This window comes from Alligator sinensis, unplaced genomic scaffold (genome assembly GCF_000455745.1).
Source record: "Alligator sinensis unplaced genomic scaffold, ASM45574v1 scaffold1374_1, whole genome shotgun sequence".
NCBI classification, from domain to species: Eukaryota; Metazoa; Chordata; order Crocodylia; family Alligatoridae; genus Alligator; species Alligator sinensis.
Genome location: NW_005843307.1, coordinates 58,794 through 70,810, shown reverse-complemented (window position 1 = coordinate 70,810; position 12,017 = coordinate 58,794). Strand labels below are relative to the sequence as shown.

The 12,017-nt window shown below is 45.8% G+C and overlaps 1 protein-coding gene across 3 annotated transcripts in view; it reads left to right on the top strand.

The window, feature by feature from the left end:
• Nucleotides 1-12,017, top strand: part of HSPA12A (heat shock protein family A (Hsp70) member 12A) — an 82,596-nt gene that overhangs the window by 62,466 nt on the left and 8,113 nt on the right. For 2 of the 3 annotated variants that reach the window (XM_025194799.1, XM_025194801.1), the window contains exons 8-11: nucleotides 3,966-4,137; nucleotides 9,126-9,212; nucleotides 9,792-9,896; nucleotides 10,431-10,689. In XM_025194799.1, coding sequence (XP_025050584.1) covers nucleotides 3,966-4,137; nucleotides 9,126-9,212; nucleotides 9,792-9,896; nucleotides 10,431-10,689 — 623 coding nt within the window. The remainder of the gene's footprint in view (nucleotides 1-3,965; nucleotides 4,138-9,125; nucleotides 9,213-9,791; nucleotides 9,897-10,430; nucleotides 10,690-12,017) is intronic. The other variant, XM_025194800.1, reaches the window with a different exon arrangement.

Sequence of the window (12,017 nt, the reverse complement as noted above, 5' to 3'; positions counted from 1 at the left end):
CACCTTATTTCTACACATAGACAAACCCTTTAGTTTCCAATACCACATCTGTGCTTCATCTACTCCTGGGCAATGTGCCAAATCCCAAAACCCACAAGCAGCCCTGAGCCATGTACCAATCACTTTGCCCAATACGGAGTGGAGCTCTAAGGATGCTGTTGCCTCATTTCTTGGATTTGATGCACATGTGGAGTGGGAGCAAGTGAGCAGGGTATCACAGTGATGGTGTAGACAAGCCCTACGTGACTTGTCCCGTTTTCACAGTCTGACAACCCAGAATGAAACACTCTTAGAACTGAAGTCCTGGTGCTTTGTGCACTAGACTATCTTTTGTGCAAGCTGCCTCAAGACATGACACTTGCAACCTTTGGATTGTGAGTTTGGGTTTATCTACATGCTTTCCTATTGGGTGGGAAGAGTTCTTGGGAGATCTACCCAAGACTGAGGCCATTAGCTCTCACCTCTGTGGTAGTTTTCTTCTTTTGTATTTGAGCACTGACTATTTGCCCCTTTTTGGTGGGTGTGTGGGGAGCTGACACCATACCCAGGCAACTTTGCTCATCCATGTATCTACGGGGCAGAAAGGGGGAAATAAATATAAATGACAACAAACTGACTCCATTTGGAAGCTAATTCTATTAATAAATCAGGGTAGCAAATTCAACAGATGGAGCACAATTTTTTGTCCTTTTTTTTTTTTCCATTCCCATTGAACCATCCATGCCAACTCTTCTAATCAGCTTTGCAGTTCAGAGAAACTGGTGCACGTTGTGGATAAGCCATGTTCTTCTCCATGTTGGATTACAGTGCTATGGCCGTTGGTTATCTGCCTGAAGAAAGATGTCTAATGTGCCCTTCTGACAAAAGAAGCATCACTTTGGCCTGCAGTAGTTTAGCTCGTACAGTATAACCTCATAAATCCAGATATTAGAAATCTGGAATTCCCCAAAATCCAGCACTTTTTAAAAATACACTACGTTGGGGAGTGGTGGTGGCCAGTCCTGGAGCAGTGGAGGGGAAAGCTTGCACGTGGCAGCTGCCGCCACCATCCACCACCCTGTGTTGCTGCTCCGCGTGCAGTCACCACTACACCCTCCCCACTCCTTCCCCATGACCAGCCGCCACTCCAGTTTCAAAAATCCAGAATTTCCAAATTTCTGGCAGGTGCTCGGTCCTGAGAAGGCCGGATTTGTGAGGTTATATTGTAGTAGGAACTGTTTTGTGCAGGGCAATTGATGGTGCATTTTCTGATACAGCATTCATTTGGAGTAGACCGCTGCATAGTACACAAAGCCTAACAGTGATGTGAATGATAGTATTCTACAAGGCTTTGTGAAATCCAGAAGTGAAGTACATTAAGTACTGATGGTACTAATTAAGATGGCTTTTGGTTAAAAGGTCATTCACACAGAGCTGGTTCTTAGCTTTATGTACAGTTCTTTTTCAAAGCTCAAATTACACAGACGTTTTCTCTGTAGTCCTGTCTCTAAAGTCTTGTGTCTTATTGCATGTTTAAGAACTAAAACATGAACCAGTATTTCCGTTGCATCTCATAATGTGGGATGCTGGCTCAGGTGGAAAAGTGTCGTTCTCTAAAGTGCAGTGTTGATAATACTCTTTAAAGGACTACAGAGTTCTCTGGAAATGATGAGAACATAGGTGTACTGGGATCGAATCCAGAAATAAATGCTTGCTAAATCTGAACCATTAATGGGAGGTTATTACAGTTGTACATAATAGAATTGTTGCCCTCTTTTCCCCCAAAAAATAAACCTTGAGATTGCACACACAAGAACTGCATGGAACAATATTATTTTGATTGTAAATTCAAACACTTAAACTTAAAAAGTGCTCAAGTGACAGTTGTCCATGCAAACCTAATTCTGACTATCTGCATATGTATTACGATACAGCTTGTAATGACATTATCGTATCTACCCCAAGCATGCGGTTGGCCTAATAAAAGATACTGCCCACAAGGATTCTTGCCTCTTGCATATTTTCTGGACCATCATGGCGGCAACATCACTTCAACACTAATACCACCATTATCACGTGCTTCTATTCTCAGGTCTTTGCATCATTTCATGGATAGGTTGGATGTGCAAAAAAACAACACTGAGGCTGCATGAAGAACTGTGACTCTCTCATGTCCTAACCACATAGGCGTTTGACTGCAACCAAAATAACTTACTTTGAATATATTTTTAGTGTACCTGCTCAGATTCAGGCCTGTCCTTGAGGTTGAACATTAAAATAGCCCTTTTGAATTCAGTGGGACTATTTGTAGAGTGACATGCAACTCAGCATGAACAGAGTCATCCTCACATGATCCAAAGTGACCTGAGCGTGGTCCGCAAACACACATGGTTAGCATGCTTTTTAAACAAGGAACAGTCCATTCCCTAGACTGAATTTACTTACCATCCCATTATTCTTCTCCACTATTCCCCGTGAAGGTGAGGAAGGTGATGCTTACATTGGAAGTTAATTCATTTATCCTTTTTACAAGTCAGAGGGAATAAGATGACCAATTCGGGAGAAAGTACACTTTGAATGTGCTGAATGAGGTTGCTTGCACATTGGGATCCACTTCATGTCCATAGTTTGTCCGACTGAGTCACTTTTTGTTTGTCTGTGTGTATTGTAAGGCTCGCATCTTAGGTAATGGCTGGCCTTTTTCAGGAGGCTCTGAAGCGATAGCAGTGCACGTGCGTGAACCAGGCATCTGAAAGTTTCCTGGGAGACGAACAGTGAAAGCAAATAACCCAACCCATTCTCCTGCTCACCAACATGATTTAGCACCGAGGAACTCGGTTTACCAGTAAACAACTTTTAGAAGGAAAATCTCAAGTTGGTGGGGACCTGGAGGAACTTGGAAAATGTCAGTGTTGTCTCTTGTAAGAGAAAATCAGCATCTAGGGTGGAAGTACTGGAGCTTGCAGGAAACCAATAGAAACAGGACTACAACACACAGTTGCCAGCCCTGGCAATATTTTTGTTTTCCCTAAAGTGCTAATTCCAGGAGTCAAGTGATTACAATGACAATCTAAGGTTTTGTGGAAAACAGCATGCCTTTGTGATGGAAGAAGAGAATGTGAACATATGATCTGTGAAAGAATGAAACCCAGAAAGCAACTAAAAAGAACTGCAAATGCTTTGTTGGGTTTTGTTTTTTTTTAATTTCTCAATTATTTTTAAGCCAAGTTCCTGATATTTTACAGGGCCTGGTTCATGCTTTTTGAATACTTAGGGTGGCAGTGCTGAGCACCTTGAGACTAATGTGGAATCTGGGTATCTGTAAGAGTTATATCTACAGGAATAAGAGAACTCAATTCTGAGCTGAAAGATTGGTTCATAATAATGAGGTGTGGAGTCCCGAACTTGCTGTCTTTTTGCAGTAGGGAGCACCATTAGTCACAAGTCATCTAAGCCCCCAGTGCAGACATGAACAAAATGAGCTGGGCTGATACAATCACCACATCATCATCTGTTCAGTCTGTACAGTGCCAGGATATAAAATAAAGCGGGGGCATCCTATCCCTGTAGGGAAAATAGGGTAAAAGTGGTTCTATTTTTCTTGACAGAAAGCTGGGACCTTTTTTGAGATGTTTAGATTCAGCTAGTTTACTTAGGAGCTGAGGTGGACAGCGAATGACTCTGGGTTTGGATAGATCGCTCTAGTGCATCACACGCACCATTAACTAGATGTTGAGCATAGTAAGTGCATGCGTCTTCTCCAGTGAAAGCTTGTGAAGTCAGAAGATAATTGAGTGGACACAGTATTTTTTCCACACCAAAATACTTAGCAAATGATAAGTAGCTTTTTAGCGGCATTGAACTTGGAAAAATTGCAGTGCCTGGAAAGCTGTTTAAATGTTTGCAGTCTGGCTAAAATGGTCAGAGGTGAAAATTGTTTGGTTCTAGTATTTCCCACCCCATTTCTCTGACTGATTCTCTCCCAGGCAGAAATGGCGAGTCCGGACAACCCTGAGCAGCTGATAATTGCCCTGGAACCTGAGGCTGCCTCCATCTACTGCAGAAAGCTCCGCCTGCACCAGATGATAGACCTGAGCAGCAGAGCCCCTGTCAACGGTTACAACCCAAGTGACACTGTCGGAGCTGGATTTACACAGGGTACCTCTTCTATTAACTGGTTTTGGTCTGCTGCCTTTTGGCCTACAGCTGTTCTTGGTCATTAGAGCTGTCTACCTACCGGATTCTGTAGGCTATCTTCACTTTGGTGCATTATTGTAATGTGTGAGGCCACCATTATTTTGCTCAATACATTATTTGACATATATTTTACTTTAATTTGACAAGTTTCAGCACCGATGAAGAAATGTTAGTGTGCCAGTTCAATTTTCAGCCTTGTTGACTTCATTGGGACCCTGGGGGTGGGGGGTACTACCCTAGGTTTAAGGCAGGGGCGGGCAATTATTTTGGGCAGAGGGCCGCTTACCCAGTTTTAGCAAGCTGCCGAGGGCCGGATGGATAGCCCTGCCCCCTGGTCACCATCTTGGGACCAATGTCACAGGGCCAGCACCAGTGGGGCCCAGAGCAGGGTGCAGGCTGGCAGGGGTCTGTGGAGCTGGGTTAGGCTGCACCAGCAGGGAGAGAGGGGAGCTGGCCCAGCTCCATAGAGCTCCTGCCGGCCAGGACCCTGTACTCCTGCTGCCCTGCTCTGGGACCTGCTGGTGCTGGCCCTGGGACACGGGTGTGGGCCTCATGCACCCGCTCACTCCCAGTGCCCCCCCAGCCCTGTGGTACAGGCAGAGGGCAGCGTGCAGCCCCGACACCCTGCTCTGCAGCAGGGAACGAGCTGGTGCGAGCACAGGGAAAAGCAGCCCCTCCCCTGCCCTGTGGCCAGCACTCCCTGCTGCAGCTGCTCGCAGCCCACGCGGGGCTGTCCTGAGCAGAGACAGGTGGGGGCCAGGGCAGAGAGGCAGCAGATGTTTGCAGCTGGCCCAGGTTCTGGGTAACTGCTGACAGCCACAGAGCCCAGGCTGGGGGGGTGGGGGCTTTGGGTGGGGAGCAAGGGGCAGCAGGACTAGGGGGTACAGGGAAGCAGGGATGGGGGCAGGGGCTTTGGGTGGGAGGCACAGAGCAGCAGGGGTTGGGGGCAAGGGCAGCAGGGCTGGGGGGCAAGGGGCACAAGCAGGGCATCCTGCCATGTACCCACTGCCCTCATTCTTTTTTGAGCAGGCACAGGAGCCCCAGGTGGACTGCGAGTGGCTGCAGCGTGGGGTGCCGGGCATGGGGCTGCTTACACTCAGCACCAGCGTGTAACCCACCCCCACTGCCATCCTGGGCCCCACGCCGGCTCTGGGCTCGCCCGTTGGGGCTTTGCCGCGGCAGGAGCAGCTGCAGCTCCCCTGCTTGCCACGCTGGGCATTGTTTGCCTCTGCCCTGTGCTGCCCAGTGCCCAAGCTCTGGGAAGGCAGCCGCAGCAAACACTGCCCGGCGCGGCAAGTAGGGGTTGCTGCATCTGCTGCCATCGTGCGCAGCCCCGACGGGCAAGCCCGGAGTCGGCATGGGGCCGGGTTACAAGCTGGGGCTGAGTGCGGAAAAAATGGCCTCTCGCCCACCCCGTGGCCAATGCCCCGCACTGCAGCTGCTCACAGCCCGCGTGGGGCTGCCTGTGCCTGCTCCGAACAAAATGAGGGCAGGGGGAACATGGCAGGATGCCCTGCTTGTGCCTGCTCAGGACAGCCCCGTGCAGGCTGTGAGTGGCTGCAGCAGGGAGGCCATGGGGCAGGCAAGGGGCTGCTTCCCCCCCACTTTACTTGAGCTTTCCCCACCCAGACAGCCACGTGGTCCCAGGCCAGAAGGAGCTTCTGGCTGGAGGGCAGGGCTGGGCAGGCCCTGCTGTTGTGGGAGCCCACCAGGCTTCCCCTGGGTCCTACTGCCCCTGGTTCCTGTCTTTTTTGACAGGACCCAAAGACAAAAGAAATATTAATTTCCTAAAAATTTTTAGGGGCCCCACAGTCTGGATAGAATAGCCTCGCAGGCTGGATCCGGCCCGCAGGCTGTATTTTCCCCACCCCTGGTTTAAGGTGAAGTAGAGGCACAGTGTTAGCAGAATCAGGGTCTTACTGATTAATGTTAAGGTTTCCAAGTACAGATAAATAGTTTGCTATTGTGAGTAAACTGATTTGCGTTAAATTAGATGTCTTATTAAAGTGCTGGGACTGAATTTGTAATTAGACCTTTGACGCTTCCAAAATGTTTTACTAGGAGTTGGGCAGTTGGTGAATTCTTTTGGTTCATAATAACATTGGTCAGCATGAAACAGCATTTGCCGATCATTAACAAACAGTGATGTTTCATACAGACCAGCGTTTCTGCGTACAGAGAATGTCAATAGGGAAACTCTCACTTATCCTGGTGGGGGGATATGTTTGTATGTAAACTGCATACGCTAGCTTTTTACTAGGTCCTATGGTGGGTTTGCTGCAGACTGATTTACCCCGCGAAGCAATACTCTGCTGATGAAAATGGATGCAGCTGCATTCACAGCAATGCAATCGGGGAATTCACCTCAGCAGAGAATTTGCCAACAGACTGTATTTTCCAGTGCAAATCAGTAAAGGCAAATTGAGGAGTCGGCTAATAAACTCTGTAGAGAGATTGTGTTTCTCCCTATATTTATTGAAAGACACTTCTTTAGCTAAAACTGTGTATGCCCCAATTTGCCCCTAGAATTTCAAAAATTATTAAAATTCAGAATCCTTTGTAATAAAATAGCAGATTTCAGCAATGTAGACGGCAATTTCACCATCTTGGATTTTAATTCGGTCTGTGCAGTTTAGAGCCCAATGGGGACTGTAAGGAGACATTTGCAAAACAACATTTTGCAGCAACTGAAAAATTATAATTCATTGTGTTTATTTTCCTCTCTGTTTCTCCTACGTCTTTAATCCTGATCCTCCCTCTCCTTTACTTCGGCTTCTTTCCTCCTGTGCTTTCTTGTCTTGTAACTGTGTGTTCCCCAAACACATCCCAACTCGCCCATTTTCTTTGGCACTTCCGAGACACTGCTACTGGAGCTGCCCCTCTGATTAGAGCAAGAATCCTCTCAGTCGCAGGATTCACGCTGCTTACCTAGTACGGGAATTGGGAAGGAATTTACTAGGCCTGTGGGTTGGTTGGATTGGGATTTTGTTCAGTAGCACTGCAAGTCAAAACCAGCCCCTTCAGAAATCCTGCATCACCTACCTCTCGATGGACCGGCAAGGCAGCATCCTCACTACAGTGTTTCAGCTAAAGACCGCCGTAGGGCATTGAAGCCTGAGTTGCTGCGCACCACTGGGGAAGGGATTTTGGCTGCTGCAGCTAGGTTGAATACTGGATTGTGTCTTTGCATCTACCCTTGCCCCCTATGTTCAGGCTTATACAGCCATGCAGAGTGCAGCCGTTGCTGCATGTAGGACACAACCCCCTGTGTGGACTCTCCACGTTCAGTCCTCCTCTGCATAGCAGGGCTGCTCCAGTTCCCAGCAAGCAGGGGAACTCCCCTGACTTAGGCTGACTGTGGATTTGTCCCTGTGAAAATATCTTATCCAACAAAAGGACTTGCTGTGGCTGGTCAGAAGGGGCCTTGAGGCAGGGCAAAATCCGTTCACAAAATAGTGGTATTCTATTAAACTGTCAAAAGTATTTTTACAGTCCTCTTTCTTGACTTAATAAGGGAAAAGCTATTGTAGATTTAAAAAAAAAAAGGATTTAATGTAGTCAAATGTAATGAAAACAAAGCTTTGAGCGAATTAATTTGGGGTTTCGATCTAAAATTTAATAAAGGCATGGCAGGGACCCAAGAAAAGCTGAGAAGAGATCAAGAAGGAAAGCCCTTTCAACATAAACAGAGAGAAGTACTCCAAGGACCATGTTAGTGATGTGCAGTCAAAACAAAAGTTTTGCTATTCATAGAAATGAGAATAAATTTGCTTTAGGAGAGGAAACCAAGTCTAGTGGTAGTGAGAAGGGATCTGGTGCCCCCTTCGGTGTCCACTGAAGTCGACTGGAAGACTTACGTTGACCCCCGTGAGGTGTGGATCAGGCCCAGCTGTTGATGCTGTTCTGTCATTGACCGCTGTGTCACGCGCGTGTGTGTGTGTGCACACCCATGTGCTCTCCAGCCTGTACAATGAAGATAAAGCTATTTGTCTCTGTCACAGAAATGCTGAGGCTTCATTCTTTTGCCTCTCTGAGCCCCTTGGTATCGGTCAGGTGAAAGATGCTGTAGAAACAGGAAATTATTATTAGCTACTAAAATGTAATCTTACATTGGCATCTTATAGGTTATAGCTAGTTTTGTATGCTATTTTTTTCTTTAGATGACACTGTATTTTATATATCACGGGATGCATTTACATTCTCCTGTGTTATTTTACATCGCTGACCTTTAAGGTTATGTGAACATTGCCTACGAAATTTATTTTGTAGGTGCCTGGTTGAGCAAGTTAGAAATGGGTTTGGATTTAGAAATTCAGGAGTAGAGACTCCTTTTTTGCTCTGTTTTTTCTTAGCAAACCATATGGTCAATTTGAGACTTGTTGGCAAGGGCGGGGATGGGGGAGGTAGTCTTGTCTTATGCAATATACTGAATATTCCCTTCCACTTTTGAAAACTGGGACTCTTCAAAACCACTCAAGTTGAGCAGCCCAAACCACTAGTCACTTTTGATTATCCTGGCTAAGGTAGTTTCAATTCCTAGACAAATCTTCAACCAATTTTTGATTCTGTTGTTAATCAAGCGTGCCACCTAGTGGCAAACATCTAGTATGAAACTGCAAAACCAAGGAATGTCTTTGCTTTATATTGTATTCTGTTCATTAAGATATAGTAAATATATACCATAAAGAGATTTAAAACGAGATGATTATTTGGAATCCAATTATTGTAAGTAAAGACTAGAATGTCTGAAAAGTTGCTGGGGTGGGGGTCTTTCGAGTACCAATTTTATAGAGTTCCTAGTTCCAATGCAGCAATTTTTGTTCATCTGTTTTGTTACTAAATGATGCATACAAAGCTCTCATCCTGCTTGCATTCACTTCCTGCGGTGTATGCTATTAGCTTATTCATGCTTTCTTATACTTAGTCATTTTCTCTCTGTCAACGACTAGCTAAGGAACACATACGTCGTAATCGGCAGAGCCGCACCTTTTTGGTGGAAAATGTCATAGGAGAGATCTGGTCCGAATTGGAGGAAGGTAGCGTCCTTTCCTGAATGAACTTTGCTCTTGCTGGTTTTATATTGCTGGCAAAAAATGCATTTCCTGCAAATTTGCTATGCCCTTTTAGCATTCTCCAAGTAACTGTAATTGAAGGAAAACGCAAGTGCATGCACTGCTCCTAGTCTGCAAGGCTGAGTTACCACTTTGCATGCTACAGAAAAATTGATTTTATTAAGGAACTGGGTTAATCAAGGAATCAAGGCTTTTCAGAATACAAGCCAGAGCCCAATGTGCTCAGAATAGACCGTATAAATGAACTGGCCTATTTTTCTACTAACCCAAAGGAATGTACTCAGGTGGCATGCACCATTCCACCTATCCTGAAGTCACATTCTTCCCATGTCTCTGCTTAAACATATAACATTCAGCATGCAAGCTTCACATCTGTTATCACTGCCAATTATATTGCTATGAACTAATTATCAAGCCATCAGTGCAGATGTTCATGTGCTTCTAGTCATGATGACATTATTGCCCACAAGAACCTTAAGTAGCATTAGACTGTCGTGTTTACACTGGTGCAAGTGATGCATGCTTGTTCCTGTTGCCAAATAGGTGACCGGTACATAGTGGTTGACAGTGGAGGAGGCACAGTGGATCTGACTGTCCATCAGATCAGGCTACCTGAAGGACACTTGAAGGAACTGTACAAGGCAACTGGTAAAATGACATGCTTCACAACTCACTTCCCTTGTGAAATATTATGACCTTTTATCTTAACTGGCAGTAATGATGCTGTGCTGCTTTATTATCTACATAGATTAATTAATAGTTCTTTCTGTGTTATGGCCAGCATTTAAAGAGTTCTTGTTATTTTAGGGTTAAATTATTTTGTGTTGAAATTTGCTTTGAGAAAAAATAATCCTCCTTTGTGAAGATAAGAAACCATGCCAGACCCTTCCTCATCTCTTGCTAAGCCACAGCATTGTTCTGCCTTCCATCACTAACCTTGGAGCAGTGTATTTCCCATTTAATCTTCAAGGTCATCTCTAAGCCTGGGTGACCTGGATACCTGCTTTTAGTAGTCGCTGTATCTTATAAGCAAGGTGGACACCATCATTATGCTCTTTCTGTTTCTAACAATGCATTTAGCATATGTTTAGTAGCAACAGTGTGATCTGCGTAGGTATATGAGGAACTCATGTTCTACTGGACAATGCCGATTGTTAACTGTATGTTTTGTTTGCAACACAGGTGGGCCGCATGGTTCTTTAGGCGTGGACTACGAGTTTGAAAAACTCCTTTGTAAAATATTTGGAGAGGATTTTATTGAACAATTTAAGATCAAGCGCCCTGCTGCCTGGGTAGATCTGATGATAGCCTTTGAGTCTCGTAAAAGGGCAGCAGCCCCAGACAGGACCAATCCACTGAATATCACATTGCCATTTTCCTTCATTGACTATTATAAGAAATTTCGAGGTCACAGTGTAGAACATGCCTTAAGGAAAAGCAAGTAAGTATATAGTTGCAAAATTAACCACTCGGTACTGCAAAGAATAATAATTAAAAAAAATACTAATTACGTGTAGATTAATTGATCACAGGGAAAATGTAATGTAATGGTAGAAAAAAATCATACTGCCCCATGTGCAGTTACCAGAATGGAAAGTTACATCTTAATTTTTTTTCTCCAGAAGGCTTTCATCCTACCAAAGTTTGCTGTGTCTGATCTGCATTACTCAGACTCCTGTATGTGATGACTTTTTCAGAATCCACACTAAGACTTTTCTAAATGATTTTAGATTTTATACTAAATTATTTTTCTAAATCAAATAATTTTTAAACCCCACCACAGCAGTATTATTTTGTTGCTTATTTGTTTAAACCCGAGTTCCATTTTGCTAAGGGCTAGATCCAGTAAAGGACTTTCACACCCCAAGGTTAGGGGTAATAGTACCCAGCTTAGGTGCCTGGCTCCTGGGTTGAATGTGGAACCCTGTGTTGGGCACCTAGGTTCTCTATACAGTGCTGAAGGAGTGTGAGGCACCTCAGGATGCAACCCAGAACAGCCACCAGCCTTAGCAGGGAGCTATCAAAGGCAGCAAGCAAAGCATACTGTTGTGTAGAGCAGGGAAGCACTGTGGACAGAGCAGCCCTGACATCCCGTCCCTCAGGAGCCTCATTCAAGATTGCATCTCTTTCCTATGATCTCCTGCTGATTGTAGTGCTTAATCTCTTTTTTCAAAGAGCTGGTTAGTCTCATTCTTTCCTCTTAGCATGGTGCTGAGGGTGCCCTCCTCCTGTCACCGCTTTTTATGTAACAACTAGGGCTGTGTAAAGCTTCAGGTGCTGATTCGATTTGGAGGAGATTTGGCCTGATTTGGCAGCCGAATCTCCAAATCTGAATCGAATCAGGAGACCAATAAAAAGTTCCAAATTGATTTGAAGCTCTCCAAATCAATTGGGAAAGCTTTGATGATTCGGGCAGTCCCCGCTTGCTGCCGCAGGGAACTGGACCCGTACTCCGTGCTGATAAGTAGGGGGTGGAGGAGTGGGGGCTGGAGGAGAGGGGAGGGGACCTTTGGGCCCCCCACCAGACCCCATCCCCTGCCTGCTCCCCCAGCCCCTCTGAGCACCCCCTGACCCTGCCTGCTATCCCAGCCCCCCCATGGCTGCCCCACCGACCCCAGCAGTGGCCTTGGGGCTTCTGGGGGCTCGTGGCAGAGCCCTCCACACAGTGGGGGGCAGTGGGGGGCACTGGGGATTACCCCTCCACCTGGCAGGAGCCAGTGAGTGCAGGGTTTTTTTTTTCTTTTCTCTTTAATAGCCGGGAGCTGCGGC